We start from the raw sequence: 18903 nt of genomic DNA on the forward strand, positions 1-18903 counted from the left end.
GGTTCTTCTCCGGAGACGGCCTGATTCAATTAGACCCCGGGTAGTGACATCGTCACCCCTCATCGCTGCTGAAGCAGCCTTTCTCCAGGAAGGTCTGTCTACGTCTTGCTGCTCTCAGTTTCTGGAGCAACGACCAGGGTGTAGAGTTAATTCTCTAGCTGATGTGCAGGAAAGGAAACCAAGAATCCGAGTGGAGGGCCCAGGACAGTCACCAGCTCATCCTGTAAGCCAGCTCAGGACGAGCCCTGGGCCCCGGGAGCCTGCCCTCTCCTCTGGCCACTCTGTCCTACCAACTAGCTGGCCAAGGCTGGGCAGTACTGGGCGGTCACCTTCCATGTCTCACTTGCCAACCCCTAAACGCAGAGGAAGAGGATCGCTGCTCCCCGCCTCGCTCTTCATTTGCCTCCTCTGCCCTCCCTCCCACCCAACGATGCACTGAGGATGAGGGAAGGATGTGAAGACCAAGGAGGCCCAGGGCTGTGACGGTGACCCTGATAAAGATGACGCCGCCGGCTCCTTGCTCCCCGCCCACGGGAGGGGGCGGTAGGGGGGCAGCCCATGACTGTGCCATGGAGAGGGGTTCAGAGGGGTTCCCAAAGATGGGAAGCAGAGCCCCGTCTTTCCCAGACCCTCCAGCTGACCTGATCTTGCTGAGATACCTCTGGACACACCTGATGACAGGCTGACGAGGATGCCCCAGGACTGGCAGACACTAGTTTCTCTCTGAGAGGCTCAAGGAGGGCACAGGGGGTGAGCCCTTTGGCATCCCCTTCCTCCTCCCAACTCTGTCCCCACGCGGGAGTTCACCCCCTGGGAACACAGCTTTCAGCTGTCAGACTTGGTGCTAAGAGCAGTGCTAATCCACCGGGGGGACTCAGTCTTGGGCTGAAAGGTGGCTTAGAGCTCATCTCATCTTTCACTCTAAGTGGGGGGCTGTCCCAGCCATTCCACCCAGGTGTCGGGCACACTCTCTGCCCTATTCCCCCATCAGGGCTCGATGACTCATCCGGCAGGGTCATCTGGACCTTTCTGACCCTTGTTGAAGGGAAGGTCAGATGGGAGCAGCCAGCCCAGCACAGACTCATGGCTGCATCTTCTAAGGTGCACACCTCACGCTGAGGAGGACCTGGAGGACTGAGCGCCTAGCGCTCTGTACACAAAGTGTGGCCCCAGGGTGCCCCGGGGAAGGCACAGTGAGATGGACATCAATGAGTGTCCACACACACACACACACAAGCGTGCACACACACACATATACACACCACCCCGATACATGCAGACGAGGCATGGGTACTAACTACCTGGTCCCTGAAAGAGCCCCAGCGTCTACTTCCTGACAGAGGACACAGAGGAATCTGTACCAACAGCTGTGAGCAGAGAACACACAGGACAGGGCACTGCGGGAGCAGGAGGAGGTGAGGGCGGGGCAGGACGGGCTGCTGGGCCCAGCCTTTGTGAGGCCCAGGCGCTTGACCTTGGCACTGTGGCCAGGGTGCCGGCTGCAGATGGTATTCTCATTGTGCTGGGGTGCAGCCTGGGCTTGGACCTTTCAAAGCTCACCGGGTGACCCCAACGTGCAGCCCTGGCTGAGGATCACAGCCTGGAGGCTCCGGGAGGCCTGTCCCTTCGTGCATCCTGGCCATTTAGCCTGCTAGCCTCTCTGCAGGCAGACCAGTGCCTGGTCCGCGAGTCTGGGAGGCTGAAAGCAGGTTTTCTCTATTCATCGTCGTTTCCTGCTTGGTCTTCACAGAATTCATGAGACATCCAGGAGCTGCAGCACCTCCAACGCACTGAGGCGCGCTCCTTCCTGGAAAACCATGGGAGGCTGTTCTGGACAGCTGTCACCACAGTCTCCTGACTCCTGCCTCCTTCCGCCAGGTCAGCTCTGGCCTCACGTTGAATAAACTGGGCTTCTGGGTGAGATTCCCACCAATGAGAGAACATGCGTGCTGCGTGCTAAGTTGCTTCAGTCGTGTCCTTGCAACGCTATGCACTGAAGCCCGCCAGGCTCCTCTGCCCACGGGGATTCTCCAGACAAGGATACTGGAGTGGATTGTCATTTCCTCCTCCGGGGGGATCTTCCCAATCCAGGGATCGAACCCACCTCTCTTATATCTCCTGCATTGGCAGGCAGGCTCTTTACCACTAGGTGCCACCGGGGAAGCCACATGAGAGAACGCTGCTGCTTAAAAAGGCTTGCAGATGTCCCACTCCTCCACGCTACAAGTGAGGGAACTGAGGCTCTGGACGGAGGGTGGCCCCCCCCAGATCACATGGAAGAGGAACCTTTGTCTACAACGGGGGCTTCCGACTCTCAGGCATCACCCTCCCACCCTGTTCCTGGAGGCAGGGGGACAGGACATCTTGGCCTGTATCTCTTGGGCCTGGAGATCTCCAAAGTGCCAGGTCAGTGTGAGCGGGGAAGGTTTCTGGGTGCCAGGCGGAGAATGACAGCCTGGGGGCCCGGCTGGTAGTTCCAGCACTGGACGGCAGGGGGCGATGGAGCCCGAGGCTTGGTCGCTGCAGCAGAATGGATGGAATGGACAGAGAAATGGGCCAGGGATGGGTCCCTGGTGGTGGCCCAGCGACATTCTCTTGGGGACGGGAGCACATTTCTGCAGGGCACTGTGAAGGGTGAGCTGCCCATGATGGAGTCAGTGTGGAGCTGTGGGCACTGCCTGGTGACCCAACCTCCTTGGAATTACTCCTATGGCTGGACTTGCCTGACCTCAGGCTCGGTGGTCATCTCATTCCATGCCCTTGGCCTCACTGCCCTTGTCTTCAGCTTTAGGCTTTTGAGGGCAGAGGTCAGGGGGAAATGGATGGAGAGTGAGGCCCAGATCCGGTCAGCGTCCACAGAGCGGGCCCCCAACACCTGAAGTAGGCAGGAGGTGTCTGGAAAGCTGGGGTGAGGGAGGCACAGCAGTGCGGCACCCCCTCCCCAGTCAGGCTGGCAGCTCCCGGGGGTCAGTGCATCGGGCAGGAGGCCTGCCTGGGTAGGTATGAAGGGGCCGTGTGAGTGCCCCCGAGACCCGCTGCGCCTGCACTTGAGTGGGGATGAAGGGGGTGGGCTGGTCTGGCTAGGAAACCACAGGCTCTCTTGAGAGATGCTGTGCACACGTGGAAATGATAACGTGGTGGGTACCGTTTCCTGAGCAGCTGCTGTCCGTTTGCGATGAGCTGAGTGATCGATGTACACACTGGTCACTGATCTGGTGTGACCAGCCCCATTTACAAATGAGGAACAGAGGCTCAGAGACCGAACAGCCAGCCCTAGGTTGGCTGGTCCCCACCAGAGGGTGGGCCGTCTCCCACCCACCCTGGGCTGTAGCCAGGTCCCCTGGGTGCACAGATGGAGATGGTGATCAGAAGGAACCGTCCCCGAGGAGGCTCCCAAGCTAACAACCACCACCACCCCAACTCTTTCTACAGACCCTGCACCAGGGACAGAGCCTGGGAAAACAAAGGATCAGGAGCCAGGGGCCTGGTGCCAGCTCAAGGAGTAAGACCCTCGGGTCATCGGCCCTCTGATCTGCTGGCCTGGATAGGTTCTGGCCGTGGCAGGGTTGGAGGAGAGCACTCAGGGAGGTCTTCCGTGAGCCAGGTACCCCCTTTCCCACTGACACCTCTCGCGGCTGGGAATGAGCTGCTCACTGCGAAGGCCCTGAGGGGCGGGGAAGTGACCTCTCACGTCGCACAGGAGCAGGGGCTGGATGGGACGGGTCCTGTGATGCTGGCCTCTGCTCTGACCTCCCGGGATGGGGATTCGGGGGTGACAGCTACTCTAACTCTGCTGGGCGAGGTGGCCTGCAGAACCCTTACTCACTGCATCTGCCCCTCCTGAGTCCACTCCTTCCACGTTCGACAGGACCCTGGGTGGTGGCTGGGAGAGGGGTGTGAGTGATGACATGGGGCAAAAGCATCACTCATCCTTGGAGCACAGAGCCGGGTATACACAGGGGTGCACACCCCCCAGGGGTACACACACACACATCACACACACAGAGGAACGAGTGCCTGTCCATGCACGAACATATACACACATGCACAGCACGCCTAAACACATACATGCATCCAGCCCCGACCACGTACACCTGGGTACATGCAGACACGCCCACGGACCCCACACACACCACAGCAGGCTGGCGTGCACACACAGCGTGCCTGCACATACCTGCACCCACGCTCCCACTCCTCCCAGGTCTTTGTTCCTGACAAGTTCAAGGTGGCCCCCAGGGCCTTTTCCTTCATGTTTTCTGGGGGAAGAGAGTGACCTTGGCTGCAGAGGGGAGAGATGGGAGTGGAGAGGGCAGGCTAGGCAGGGGTGGGCAGAGGGCCAGGAGCTGAGATCTCAGCCAGCGAGAGAGGGGTTCGGGGCTCCAGACACCGCCCCCCCTAGAATCCTCACTCCAACTCACCTGCAGGCAGGCCACCCCGATGCCCACGGCCCCCATGAGCAGCAGGTGGTCAGCCAGGAACTGCTCCAGCTTGCTGATGCAGCCTCCCTGGAAGGCAGGTAGGCAGGTCACACACATACACACACGTTGGCCCGGAAGTAGGTGAGGATGGGGAGGAAAGGCTGGTGGGAGCTGCTCCCCACTGAGGGAGGCCAGACACTTAAAGGGCCAGATCTAGCCTCTCAAGTGCCCATGGGCTTCTCAGGTGACCCAGGGGCACACTATGATGTCCCCAGATCTCCCTGGAGCAGCTGCAGCCCCCAGACTTTGTGGGGACCTTTGAAGGCCTGCAGCCGTCTTGTGGTCAGAGAGTAAGTGTGATCTCCACCACCCCGCCCACCTGCCTGGCCTTTCTGGGCCCCGCGGGACAGGGCACTCACCTCCACCTTGTAGATGTTGGAGGGGTGTGCCCGCAGGCCGCAGCGTGCCACCACTGTCTTGCAGCAGCTGTCCGGCACCCGGCGGCCCTCGGCCTCTGGAGACAGGATGTAGCTACTCTGCAGCCAGTCGGCTGAGCTGTTGCTCCCGCAGCATTTGAACTGGGGGGAAGAGGCAGAGTCTGGAGGTGAGGAAGGAGCCTCGCCTCCCCAGCCCCTCAGTTACAGGGCCACAGGACAGTGTTCAGACCCTAATCTCATCCCTATTTGCTGGAGACTTTTCGCTTCCCCTGTTTTGAGCAGGGAGCTGGCTCTGGGTGGGGCTTTCTCTCCAGGCAAGTGGGGAGCTGGCTGCAGGAACCTGATGGCCACCTCTTCGGGGCACCTATGTCCTTTAAGGAGATTGTGCCGGGTGTCCTAGGGGCAGGGAGGATCTGAGAGAAGATGGGTGGGGGGTGGGTGCTGGCAGGTGCTGGAGGGAGGAGGGCTGTGTCTCCCTGTGTGGCAGGCCCAGGGCAGCACCAAACCACTAGAGTGTGGGTTCCTGGTCATCCAGGGAGACAGGACCCTCAGGACAGGGACCCAAGCCTTGCCAGAGGCTCAGGTGTCCCCCATCCAGACCTCGAAGCTTCACCCCCTCCAGGCCTGCAGGACACAGAGGTGTCCCATAGGCCGCTGGATGGGCAAGTCAGTGCTGACCAGAAGGGCTGGTGTGCGTGCTGCATAAGGCCGAGGTCTTACATTTGGATGCAAAGAGCCAGGTGTGGCCAGTGGCAACCATGTCGGACTGAGGTCCACATGCCCCTCCCCTACCTCTGCTGGACTGTGGGCCTCGCTGGGCGATTGCAAGTCCTTTCTTGGCAAGGAAAGGCCGCCCCTCCGCCCCCAATCCCCCGAGTTCTGTCTGATGATAACTGGGAAATTCTTACAGCTGCTTTTCTGAAACACTCTGCCTGTTCCAGTTCACTCTCCTGGAGCCGCAGCCGTCAGGTCCCCAGGGAGGAAGGAGGAGGCCCGCTGATGGGAAGAGCCTGGATCCTGGCATGGCCAGCTTGCTGCCCACCAGGTACCCAGAGGGGAATGCAGAGGAAAGGGAGGAACGAACGAACCAGGATCCGGGAAGCACTGTCATATGGGAGGGCCTTCTACCTAGGGGACTGCGGTTAACGCTCCCATACCCTGTGAGGCTTCATTTCAGAGACGTGGCAAGTAAGGCTCAAAGAAGGCAAGTAACTTGCCCAGGGTCACACAGATGGGCAGGCCCCAGGGCGATGCTTACATCCTGCTGTAGACGGTCCACAGACGCTGTGATTTCCGCGGCGCCGGGCTGCCTGTAGTTCTCGGCCAGGGTCCGGGTCAAGTGCTGCTTCAGCTCATCGCTCAGCTGAGGAGCAGGGAGGGAGAAGGCGCGTCAACAGAAACACCCACCGACTGCCCCCAAGTCCCTCTAAGGCCATGCCTCCTTCATTTGGCATCTCATCCTTAGAGATGCCACTCAGGTGTCACCTCCTCCAGGAAGCCCTCTCTGACTGCCCAGGACCAGGGGACCACGGGAAGGAGGCTGCACAGAAGGCAGGATCTGTGAAGATGGTGTTGCAAAGGCTGTTACCCCGTGTCAGGGCGGAGTGTGATGGATGGGAATGGGAGACAGGTGGGGGACCACAGTTCCAGGCTGGTGGGATGGCAAAGGGAAGGCCGGGCACTAGGTGACTTTAGATAATACTTTGGTACTCAGGGATTGGTTCCGGGACCAGCATGGGTCTTCTGTGGATGCTCAAGTCCCTTATATAAGATGGTGCAGTGTTTGCATATCACTTATGCGTGCCCTCCTGTACACTCGAGTCATCTCTAGATTACTGATAATACCTAACGCCATGTAAACACTGTAGAAACAACTGTAAATTCAATGAAAATGCTGCATAAACACTTGCGCATGGCAAATTCAAGTTCTGCTTTAGGGAGTTTTCTGGAATTCTTTTCTGAATAGTTTTGATCCAAGCTTGGTTCAGTCTGTGAATCTGGAACCCGTGAATATGGAGGGCTGTCTGTATGTGTTGATTTTCATTTTGATTACAAGGTGATATTCAAAACAGGGCTTTCCTGGTGGCTCAGTGGCAAAGAATCTGCCTGCAATGCAAGAGACTCAGGCTCAGTCCCCAGGTTGGGAAGATTCCCTGGAGAATGGCAACCCATTCCAGTATTCTTGCCTGAAAAATTGCATGGACAGAGGAGCCTGGCAGGCTACAGTCCATGGGGTTGCAAAGAGTCAGACACGACTGAGCACGCATGTGTGCGTTCAAAATATTTACATAGTTATCTGAGGATATCTGTCAGTTACATGGGTGCTGGTGTGAAGGGACAATGTGGTCATCTGTCTGTATGAGCTGAGTATCACCCCTGAGTCACAGAGTGCCCAGTGGGAGGGCTCTGACCACCTCTCCCTTGTCCAGAGCAGGCAGGGGAGGCCTGGGACTACCCGTGTGTTGCTGCCTCCCTGCCTCTGTGCGCCCCTCCCACTGTGGTCCCTCCCGGGGGTGCTGATGGGTAAAGCAAAGACAAGGAGGGCATTCCACTCACCCTCTGGTAGTACACGTGGGCCAGGACCCCCGCCACCAGCTCAACGAGGAAGATTGCCAGCAACAGGCAGAAATACTAGAAGCAAGGAGAGAAGGCAGTCACAGGGGGAAGGTCAGGCCTGGGTGGCCAGCTGGCCCCTCAGGACCCCTGGCAAACACTTCCCCAGGACAATGGGGACCCCCATACCCCACAGCATCTTCTGGACACACCCACCTCTCCTGGCTGCCAGCCTGGAGTTCCCCTCTCAACCCTTCACGCACTGATCTGCTATCAGTTCGTTAATCCATCCACATAGCCAGTGTTTGTTAAATACCTACCATGTGCCAGGTATGCTAGAGTAAGGCAATTATTGCCCTCAATTATTGGTGGAGGGGAGAGATAAGTATGTGATCACGACGTTGTGTTATAACCGCTACTATGGGGCAAGCTCTAGAAACTATGGAAGGCCCCAGGTTGGGGGGAATAGTCAGAGTGGGCTTCCTGGAGGAGGTGACACCTGAGTAGTATGTCTGAGAATGAGATGCCAGGTGAAGGAGAAGGGATGCACGTTCTAGGTGGAGGGGAGAACATGGGGAAGTTTGGAGGGTGTACAGCGCTCGGGGGAGGTGGGGCTGGAGTTCAGGGAGTGGAGAGAGAGGCAAGGCTGAGTATATAGAGGCCGACTGGGCAGCAACTGCTGAGGCTGGGAAACAGCAAAGCAGAGATCCTGGGAAAGGCACTGCCCTGTCTTCTTCCAGCCCTGCAGGGCCCTGCCGGGCTGGGTTCCAGGCTGTGCACTCATGGTGACTGCGGGAGGACGGGTCTGCACCCCTCTCCCACCCGTGCCTGGTGTCACTGCCTGTCCTGCGGTGTTCTTACAGGAGCCAAGGGGTCGGGAATGCCTGCCAGACCCATGTGGCTGGGGGGGACAGGGAGGGGCTGAGGGAGGAAGGGAGCAGGGAGTGGGGAGAGAGGAGGAGGGGGAGGAAGGGGCCCCTCCCCCCGCCCTAACTAGTGCTGCCTCCTTCTCCAGGGGGAACCGCCTACCCATCAGCACTGGGTCACTGGAGTCCAGGGAAGGCTCGGCCTTGGGGTGAACGTGGGAACCAGGGTTCATCAGGCAGGGGACGGGAGGAGGGCAAGAAGGGGTACAAGAGGGAAGGAGACCACGCAGGGCCTAGCCTGCGTGGGGCCAGTTCCGGGGTGATGCTGGTCCACGGGGCTGCAGGGCTAGCTTGACCACCTCCCAGCCTCTGGGGCAGCTGACACAGAGGAATAACTTTCCACTGAGAGTCAGGTTTCCTTTCAGGCTGAGTAAATTACCCTCTTCCCCACAGCCATCTTCCTGGGTCCCGCCCTCCCAGCATCAGAGCTGCCAGCAGGGCCTCAAGTATGGGTGGGGTGGGGCCTGAGGCAAGAACACAGCGAGGGTCCCTGGTCCCTCTTCTCCACCCACACCCAGGGTCAGCAGTGCTCCGGAAAAGCCTGCATGTCCGAGCTCTGTCCGTCCCCCAGCAGGGCTAGGAGCCCCTTGGCAAGGATGTCAAACAAGGCCGGGTCCACAGGACCTTCACGTCTGTGTGGGTTCTGGATGGAGGCACGGGGCTCTCCAGGCCCAGATGAGAGGTGGGGATGGGAGCGGCAGGTTCCACAAGGGTCCCGTGGACCTTTCCTGCCACGGGGAGGAGTCTGGATGAAGGGGTCCCCCCATAAGTGGAACGGTGTCCAGATAAGCCGAGGCTGGAGGCTGCTCAGAGGTCTGTGGATGCGCCCTTGCTGCTGGAGGAACCTCTGGGATACGGGGCCTGGATACAGGGCCTGGAAACCCAAGCAGCAGCGATGGGACACTGGCTGACATCCAGGCTCAGCCATCGTCTGGCTGCACATGGGGGCCCTGGTGCCTTGTATGAAGCGATGATGTGGCGCAGTGAGTGGGGGGTTGGAACCAGCCTCCCCACCCGCCTAAACCCAGGCAGCCAGGCCTGTGTGGCTGAACCAGCGGTTGGGATGACGGCACTAGCCTGCCGCCCCCTCCACCCTCCCCTAGCAGGTGAGAGCCCCTGTTGCCCTGCCTGCCTGGCGCTGACACCACCCTCCTGCCACCTGGCCCCTACTCGCAATGACCGCTCCCAGGCTGCCTGAGTGCACACTGGGGCCCTCGGTACTGGGAGGCCCTGCGCCCGTCCAGCCACGGGTCACATGGGAGGGTGGACCATGCTGCCCCCGGGACATCACTGCCACAGTTGCTCCCGAAGCAGGGCTGGGGTGGAGGGCTGATGGGAAGGGAGGGGACCCAGCCACATCCTGAGGCGATGGCAGGCTAAATGAGTGCCTGCCAGTCACTCAAAACCGCCCTGAGGCATCAAGCGGGTGTCAAATGTGCTACCCGACCTGCGACCTGCGAGAGCTGTCAGGAGGGAGGGGAGTGTTCCCGAGAGGCTTCCAGGCTCCCTCCTCCCGGCGCTCCAGATGTGAGGATGCCTCGGCAAGGGGAGAGAGGGCCAGGCCGGGGCCCTGGGAGATGGGCAGCGGGTGCCAGCGGCGGGGTGATCGGGGGGCAGGGTGCCGGCTCCAGGCAGCGGCTTCGGTGGCAGCAGGTGTGTCACTCACCTGTGTGGGGGAGGCCCTGAGTCACAGATCAGGGTGACAGTCGCCGGGGGTGGGGAAGGGTCATGCGCACTGGGACCCTCCTGCACGGAGATCCTCCCACACAGGGAGCCTGGCAGCCTGGCTTCTAGAGCGGGGCTGGCTGCGGGCTGGGCATGGGGGGCCAGGCTGGGGCGGAGGGGCTCTGCCATCGGGGGCCATGAGTTGTAACACGCCTCATCTTTGCACCCTGCCTTGCACTCCACCAAGCCTGCCCTGACTCCCCGGGTCCAGCCACATCATCTTAGCACTCCCACGGCACAGAAGTCTGTGTAGACGGTCCCTGAATCCAGGCCCAGCCTCCTAGCCTTTCTTTGCCCTGTTCCCAGGCCTCCCTGGCCTTCCACGTGCAGCTCATCACAGCCCCCCAAGAGCACCCCCTGGGTCCCAGCCCCAGCGCCTCAGCGCTTCACCTGCCTCGTCTCCTGACGGTGCCTGTTTTGCTTCTCCCCTTGACCAGGCCCTGGTCCTCCACTGCGGCTTCCCCTGCCCACCTCCTGGTCCTCACGCAGCAGTCCCCAGGTGAGTGAGTGGCCTCTACTGGGCGAGGGGCGTGACTTCACCCACCGCTCCCGGGAGGCTGTGTTAGCTCGACTGCACTCTCCCCAGGAGGCCGTGAGCCCCTGGGGGAGTGGGCCCCTCTCTTAGGCTCCTCTGGCTCTTCCTCAGGGCCTGGTCCAGAGCTGGCTCGCCACGCTCAGAAAACAGCTCCAGAAGGAGACTGCAAGCGCGCTTCTCACTGAGCGTGCCTGTGAGATGGGGAACTAGCCACAGCAGGCAGCCCACACGTGGGGGCAGCAGCTTAATCCTTTTCTGATCTGCGGATGGCGTGAAATTGTTGCTTTAGTTTAATTTATGCCAAAGCTTCTCCACCCGGCATGATTCTGCCCTCCCTGGGACAACCGGCGATGTTGTCACAACTCGGGGAAGGAGTGCTGTTGGCTTCGAGTGGGTAGATGCCCCGGGGACACGGTCATGGGGCAGGTCCCACGGCAAAGATGATCTGGCCTAAATGTCCCCGGTGCCAAGGCTGCTGAGAAACTCTGACTCACACATTTACCTTCAGGCTCTGAGGCTGATGCTGGGACTTGATTTACCTATGTGCCTCTAAGTACTATGGGAGACACGGCAAAAACGAGCCTGAGGAAGGTTGTCTGGGCCCTGAGAAGCCTGAAGAAGCAGACAGAAGCAGGTGAGGGGTTTTACCCTGCACCTGCCTGCGAGGGCACCTTCACAGCAGGAGGTTGTGGACCACGATTCAAGGCAGGATGAGGGATGTCTACATGGACTCAGCTGAGGGCACCATGGGACCTGGAGTGCAGAGAAGATGTTGCTGTCTGGGGGACACTCTGGGGTCCCCAGGTGGGTCCTTGGGAAAGGGCTGGCCCTGAAGGTCTGTGTGTAGTACTTGATTCTGGGAAGCATGAAGAAGGTTCTTAAGCTACAGTGTGTCCCCTTTAAATTTGGTTTGCTGTTACTTTGGAATTAACAAAAGGCAGTAAAAAATTCTCAGAACCCCTGTGAGTCATTTGCAGAAGTTGTATTTCAACATGAGTCAGGACATAATGGACCCCAAGCCCACCATCCCCAAGGGGCCCCTAGAATTCCCGGCCCACGGCTTAGTGGGTGATAACTTCACGGGTGCCACCTTCTCAGGAGCAGGGGAAAGGCAGGTTTTCCATATGGGAGTGGTGGGCAGGATCCCCTATACCACAACACCCCCCCCAACCCCAAATTAGCCCTCCCTGGGCAGAATCAGTGCCTGATCCACCCAGATGCTCCCAAGCACACACAGCAGGTGCTCCCTGCACGACCCTGTTCGTCACACGTGCACACGGAGGGGCTACAGTTTGGCAGAGGTCACACCGCTAGCATGAGTCCGGAATTGAACCCAGGGATCCCGGCTGCAGAGCTTGGTGCTGACCCCACTGGGTCCCCTCAATGGCTGACAGCATGGGGGGGGGGTGGCGGGAGGATGGGCTGGCGGAGCTCACGGTGGGGGGCCAGGGTTAGGGGGACACCGGGCATCAGGAGAGGGTGGTGACAAGAGGCAGAGGGGAACCTGGGCACAGGAGGGTCTCTCTCCAACCACCACTCAGCCTCCAGCCTCCAGCGCCCTCCGGGCAGGCCAGGCACGGCCCCTCCTGGGCAGGCCACCTCCTCCCTAAGGGGCCCTGGGCCTTCACGCCTGTGCTGGAGTCACAGCCACAGCTCTGATGCCTACATCCATCCCGTTCACTCTACTCAGCCCAGCCTGACCCTCTGAGTCCAGGGACTGCCCAGCTGAGCCACACCCCTCGAGCGCACACCAGGCGTGCCTTGGTCTCTGCTGGTCCTGCCTGGGTCTGCTGCCCTGACCACAACTGTGTGTGCAGCTGAGCGCCGTCTAGTCTGGGCTCGGGCAAGGCCCCCGCAAAGCCCTCCCTGAGCCAGAAGGTCCTGACCCTGACCTCGTGGCCCCACCCTTCCTCCTGACCCCGTCTGACTCCCAGGACTGAGGCCTGTCCGACCCCGGGGATGTTCGCCCTCCGCTCTGACCTGCATCTTGTCATGTCCCCCTGCTCCGCAAGGTGAAAGAAACGCACCCACAGCCACTCCTCCCAGACCCCTGCCCCTTGCTGAGTTTTGTGACCGCCTCCCAATCTGTACTCAGCCCTGCCCCCCGTCCTTCCAGAACTGACCCCCCAAATCTTGGTCTGATAGAAACCAGTAATGAGATTTCCAAGGACAGCTCTCGGAACCTCTGCCCAGAGCCCTCCATCAGGACAGGCCCCTTCCAAACACGCCAGACTGGAGCCCAGTCACAGAATGGACCAGCCCACTAAAACAGAACAGGACCCAAACATTCACCTCCACCCTGTACCATCTACCAACATTTTTTTTTTCTTTAATTCTCTAACGGAGTAGTTTGCACTGGAAGAAAAGGTGGATAGTTTCTAAAGCTACAGATCCCAAATGAAGCTGAAACACCACAATCCTTTCTGAACCGATCCAATACCTTCTTTAATGAGAGACTCCACAGGAACCATGCAAAAATATTCCTCCTTGTGACATTAAGGTGATTAATTAGCAAGATGTCTTCAGATGGACTTGCCCTGCCTGTATCTGGGGCAAGCCGAGCCCCAGATATAGTTTCTGGGGTAGATTCACTGGTGCCCACGAGATCGGGCAACTTAGCCCAGCTGGTGCTATCCTTGAGGTCAGTTTTAAGAACTTTATAGCACTGGACTTTGGGAATTTCTCCATGGGACTGCTTCTGCCACAAAGAAGGGGGTTTGGACAAAGGTTTTCTCCTCTGTCTCCTCCACAATCAGCACAGTCAGGGATGGGAACCAAGCCACGGCTGGCTCGGTGTCCAGGCAGGTGGGGGTGAGGCTGAGACACCGGCCGGCTTGACTCAGAGAGAGTCTTGACTCTCTCCAGTGGGGAGAGAGTAGAGTCAGGTGCAGCTGAGCTTAAGTCTCGGGAAGAAGTGGCGGCCTGCAGCCCCCAGCTTGGCAGTGTGATCCGATGACGGTCGTGGGAGGGTCAGGGAGGGTCAGGGAGCTTGGAGCAGCCAAAGAGGCTGGACCGGAAAAGACAGAGCCAGCTGTTTGAGCAGCAGTGACCTCAGGCCACGTTATTTGCCGGCAATTAACTGCCGGCTGGAGGCAGTCAGGGCTCAGGGGCGCAGCTGCCTACTTGTTCGCGCAAGAAAGTGAGGATGTGGATTTTGGAGCCTGGAGCCATTCCAGTAACAAAATGTCACTGTTGGAAGGATGAAGGTGACCTCTACCCTCCTGGCCCCAGCCCAGCCACAGCAACTCCACCTGGCCGGGGGCTGCTCTGCAGGATGCCGGGGTGTGCTCTGGTTCCTGTCTGGTGCTGATACCCGAGCTGGCCTGAGAGGCTGGGAGCAGAGAGAGGGCCAGGCTGGGAGGGGAGTTTTTCCTCTCCACATCAGCTCTGCTCCATGGCCAGCCCTCGCTGGGCCATCCTTGCTGGGCGCTTGCTTGTGAAATAAGGTTTGTGAGGAGCCCTAGACCAAGGCCACAGATGAAGAGTGCCACACCAAGGTCATCTCCAGAACTGACAGAGGCCCATAGCAACTGTTGCCATGAGCCCCCCTGACCTGCAACCCAGGTCTCTTGCATTGGCAGGTGGGTTCTTTACCTCTAGCGCCACCTGGGAAGCCCCAACAGTGTTAGGCTCATCTCCAACTCAGCTGAAGCGCTTCTCTGGTGCGCTCACAGCTGACCCCTGCACCCCAGCGCTCTGCAGCCTGACCCTTACTTCCCGGTGGGCCAGGTGGCGGGTAGCCAGGTGACCGGCCCCCAGTCCTCACCTCTGTGTTTCCCTCTGCACCCAGAATGTCAACCATGGACCCCGAGTCACAACAAGCTGAGTGCCCATTCCCTGTTTGGGAGCCCTCCAGGAAGCAGAGGCGGAGGCGGCCGGGACGGGGAAGGGCCTGGGCCAAGCCAGGTGGTGGCTATGTGGCCTCAGGCGAGTCTGTTTCTCCAGGGCTGTGGTGAGGGTGGGGCGGTTCGCCCCTTGGCCACCAGGGAACCCCTTCCTGTGCAGCCCCTAAGCTAAGCAAGGCCAGCAAGGAGGAGGCTGATGGGAGGATCTGAGAGGAAGGGGCCGAGTCTCGCAGGCGACCGACCGTGTGCTGTCCTGGTGGGGCGCAGAGCCGAGTTCCGCCCAGGCCTCAGCTGGGAGACTGGGGCCCCGGGTGACTGTGGGGGCTCTCGTGGGGCACCTTCTGGACGGCTCCTGGGGCTACTCGTACCTGATCCCCCAAGAGTCTGGCGAGGGTCCTCTGGTCCACTCCCTGCCTCCACTGATCCAAATCAAGCAGATAAGCAGAGGCCCTCTCTGACGGGGCAGAGTTGGGGTTCCCCAGGCCTCGGCTGCAGGACCCATTCCTTTGACACATGCAGGCGGTGCCACCAAGATCAGAGTGCCACCAACGGACGAGGCTGTGACCACCTGGCTGGGTGACTGGTGGGGCCCTGACAGAGTAAGGAGTGGGTGAGAAACCAGCCTGGGGAGGGACTTCCCTGGCAGCCCAGTAGGACTCCGCGCTTCCAATGCAAGGGGCACAGGTTTGATCCCCAGTCAGAGAACTAAGATCCCACATACCACATGGGATGGACCCCCTACTCCTCCAAAAAAGAGAAGAAACCAGCCTAGGGAGGACATGGTCAAAACCCTGGGCATGGAGATCCAGGCACCCTTTATGCCACCCTGTCCCCTGCTTTTACAGAGAGAGTGGCCCAGCCAAGATGTGGGGACCCTGGGAGTCACGGCCCTAAGAATAACTCCATTTATTTAGGCTCCTTCTCAAAGGAGCTGGTGCTGGTGATGCAAATGATAATTATAGCCACACTTGATGATCTTTATATAATGCGGGTGACTCGTTTCCTAAGACCTAAAATACTGTCTTGTTCTCTTCATGCTTCCCCCCAGCCCCCCGTATGGGGATGGGGACATCAAGGTGGCCGGGAGGGGCCAGGTGACTTCCAAGGGGTCCCCGAGCAGGCTGCACCAGGTACAGTTTCTACTCCAGCCCTGACTGCCCGGGTTAGTGAAGCCCAATGGAAGCGCTGCAACTTGGGGTCCCCTCATTTTCAAAACCGGTTCTAGAACTTCTTCCTTCAACTCCCTCCCCTAAATATAAAAGAAGCCCTGATGAAGACCCAGCTGAGTCTGAACCACCCATTCTCATCTTCATCTGACTGAAGATGTGAGCGTTCAGAGCCCGCATTCAAAACTCTAAAAACATCCGTTGCTTTCGATCAGGGTAGCATCTGTCTTGGTCATCGTCTTGGACTGGGCTGGCCTGAATGACCTGGCTCATTCACGCAGCCTGCGCTAAAAAAGAGCTGGCGTGAATAATTTAAACCCCGCTCCCTTTCCCCTTTTGCAGATTTCCGACTTCTCGCTGATCATGATTTCGGCACCAGCGAAGACGTGCTATTCCTGTCCCTGATGAACATTTCCTTCTGGGGAAAGTGAGTCTGAGGGGCTGCAGATGTGCTGGAGGAAGGGCTCGGGCTGGGACAGATGCCATGCCTGTGGGAGCCGGCTGGCCCTCTCCTGGCAGCCCGAGGGGAGCTTTTGATGTCGGGCCCCTTCCTCCGCCTGAGCTAAGCTGGACGTAGATTCTTCGGATGCCTGATCTTTCATCTCCCCCTCTCCTCTTCAGGGACCACTTTGGATAGCGTTCCACTCACTGCACTTCTCCTTTTAGCTGACTCAAGGTTTCAAAAGGAAGTCAGACATGGAGGGGGAGGAAAGAAATGAAACCAGGAAGGAAACTCCAGAAACCACAGAACACTTTTAACCTGCCTTAAGCATCCCCGCTTGCCTCCGAATGGGAGCCTGGGTTTTAAAATGTCTACTTGGGTTAACCAGAGAAAAAGTCTGACAGCCGTCTTCTTGGTTAAAACATTCTGATGCTCAGTAATTCAGGGGCTGTGGGCCAACAGGTGGATGACTCAGGGTCTGCCCCCTCACCTGGGTTCAGTCCCCAGACTGGGTCTGCCTCGGATTCTTTCAAGGGTCGGGCAGAGAAAAGCAAAGGAAGAAAACACCAGGTTTTGAGGTTCACTGTCTGTAAGCCCTGGGCTCCACACTCCTAGATAGGGGTGTGTGTGTGTGTGTGTGTGTGTGTGCGCGCGTGCACGCGCACGGGCACTTTCTCCTGACCTCACTTTCAAGTGGACGCCTCACTTAAGTGTCTGGTTGGTGATGCTGGGGCAAAGAGACCATCGGCTTTGTATGGATGGCAGTGAACGCAGGCAGGAGGGTCAAGGTGGGGCTGAGAAGGAGGAAGGCATCTCATAGCAGCCTGTCCAGCAGCCCCTGTGGTTCCCTGTGCTGCCTCCAGGCCCAGAGAGATGAGAGGTCTGTTTGCTGACCTTCCAAAGCTCAGAAGGGTGAAAGGTGTACTCTGGGGCCACAGGCCGAAGCTTCTGGCCTTCCTGGGTCTCCGCATCTTCCCTGCATGGGTGCCCCCCCACCTACCTCCCCAGGGCAGGTCTCAGACCATGTGATGGTCTGGCTGTGATTGGGGAGGCCAGATGGTGGGACAGGTCTCACAGATGGATGGTATAGGAAGGGGAGGCTGCAGTCGGCTCTGGGCGGGTTGGTTATGGACCCCTTGGCTCTCTCTGGTTCCCAAGGACGCCAAGGGGAAGAGCCCAGCGGCCCAGCCCCTGTGAGCCTCTGTCCCATCACAGCTGGGCCTCCCCGCCCCCAGAACACTGCATCCCTGGTGTCGCTCAGCCAGGCCTGTGTTTTCTCTTATCCAGCTCACAGTGGTCCGATCAGGGGCATCAGCAGGCTCGCTGGGACTCCGGCGTGGGGGACATTGTTGGGGACGGGCTGGCTCAGGGCACCCCTGTCCTATGGCTGGAAAGACAGGTCGGGTCAAAGCCAAGCTCTGGAGGCTGGTCCCCGTGGGCCTTCACCTCCCCTTCCCCGGGAGCCAAATCCGCACTGCCTGCACCTTGCTCTGGGCGATCCTCAGAGCAGAACTAAAACTTCTTCCAGGCAGGGGAGAGCCGTCCCGCTGAGCCTGGACACGCACACTGTTGCATCCAGAGCTGAAACTGGGTTGTGGCTGGTGAGAGAGGCCTAGGACTCAGCCCCTCCGGACGGAGCTTCCTCTCCCTGGTCGGATGTGCAGGTCCCAGGCTGCTGGGTCAGCAGTGGGCACATAAAGATGGGCGGGGTGAGCACTGACCTCAAGGCTTCTTCTTGTCACCTGATTCCTTAACCTGATTCCTCACTGAGACTCAGACTGGATCTGCCTTGACCCTTCCTGTCTATGTCTGAATGTTTTGCACCTTCCCTCCCCTGCCCTGGTGGCTCAGATGGTAAAGAATCCGCCTGCAATGCAGAAGACCTGGGTTCGATCTCTGGGTGGAAAAGATTCCCTGGAAGGAGGGCATGGCAACCCACTCCAGTATTCTTGCCTGGAGAACCCCATGGACAGAAGATCCTGGCGGGATACAGTCCATGGGGTTGCAAAGAGTTGGATGTGACTGAGCGACTAACGCTTCTTAATTACTGCCCACATAGGGCTTGTGGTTGGGGACATGAATGGGGAGATGCCAGCCGGGCCCCAGGGAGCCTGATCTGTCGACAGGTGCCCAGGAGGGAGGGAGGGAGGGAGGGAGGGAGGGAGGGTCAGGCCTGGGAGTCCAGAGTGGGACTGCGGCTTCTGCCCCCTCGGGTATAGCCCTGACTTCCTTCCCTGGTGCTCAGGGTCAGCAGTGGTGGTGGTGGTGGGGGCGGTCTTCCAAGCTTCCCAGGGGGTGTTTGTCAAGGAGCCTGTGCCCACCTCACCCATGAAACAAACACCTGCCCGAACGATCCCACCTGAGTCTGACCAAGCTTCTACATCCAACTCCCAGAGCATCATCAGGACGGCATGGGAAAGTCCAGACGGGAGCAGAGCCATCAATGAAACGACCTGGTTCCTCCAGCAGATACATTGCTAGGAAAAGTCAGAGACTGATGAGGAGCGGAGAGGCCGAGAGAGACCCAAGGGACAACTTGGCCGACTTTAACACACAGACCTCACTTCCTGACTCAAATAAACTGAAAAAACAACAAAGAAAGAATAGCTTATGGCTCAACGGGGGAAATCTGAAATTGCCTGGTTATTTCATGATATTAAGGATCGGCTCTTAATGGTTTCTAGGTGTGATAACGGTCTTGTCATTACCCTTTCTCAAAAGAGAATCCTGATTTTCGAGATATACCCTGAGGGACTGACAGATGTCCGCAGTCTGGGGCCTCGGGTGGGGGTGGGGCGGGGCCTCGGGTGGGGGGGGGCGGGGGCGGGGGGTGGGGCGGGGAGGTGCAGGCAGAGA

The 18903-nt window shown here is 59.0% G+C and overlaps 1 protein-coding gene across 4 annotated transcripts in view; it reads right to left on the minus strand.

Moving 5' to 3' along the window:
* TSPAN11 (tetraspanin 11) overlaps positions 1–18903 on the minus strand; it is a 64053-nt gene that overhangs the window by 1211 nt on the left and 43939 nt on the right. For 2 of the 4 annotated variants that reach the window (XM_040233740.1, XM_040233739.1), the window contains 4 exons: positions 7412–7486; positions 6114–6218; positions 4838–4996; positions 4419–4505 (listed from right to left, as the gene is read on the minus strand). In XM_040233740.1, the coding sequence (XP_040089674.1) occupies positions 4419–4505; positions 4838–4996; positions 6114–6218; positions 7412–7486 (426 nt within the window). Of the gene's footprint in view, positions 1–4174; positions 4257–4418; positions 4506–4837; positions 4997–6113; positions 6219–7411; positions 7487–18903 lie in introns of all 4 variants that reach the window. The other 2 variants (XR_005719759.1, XM_040233741.1) reach the window with 2 other exon arrangements.

This window comes from Oryx dammah, unplaced genomic scaffold, assembly GCF_014754425.2.
Source record: "Oryx dammah isolate SB20612 unplaced genomic scaffold, SCBI_Odam_1.1 HiC_scaffold_29, whole genome shotgun sequence".
Taxonomy (NCBI): Eukaryota; Metazoa; Chordata; class Mammalia; order Artiodactyla; family Bovidae; genus Oryx; species Oryx dammah.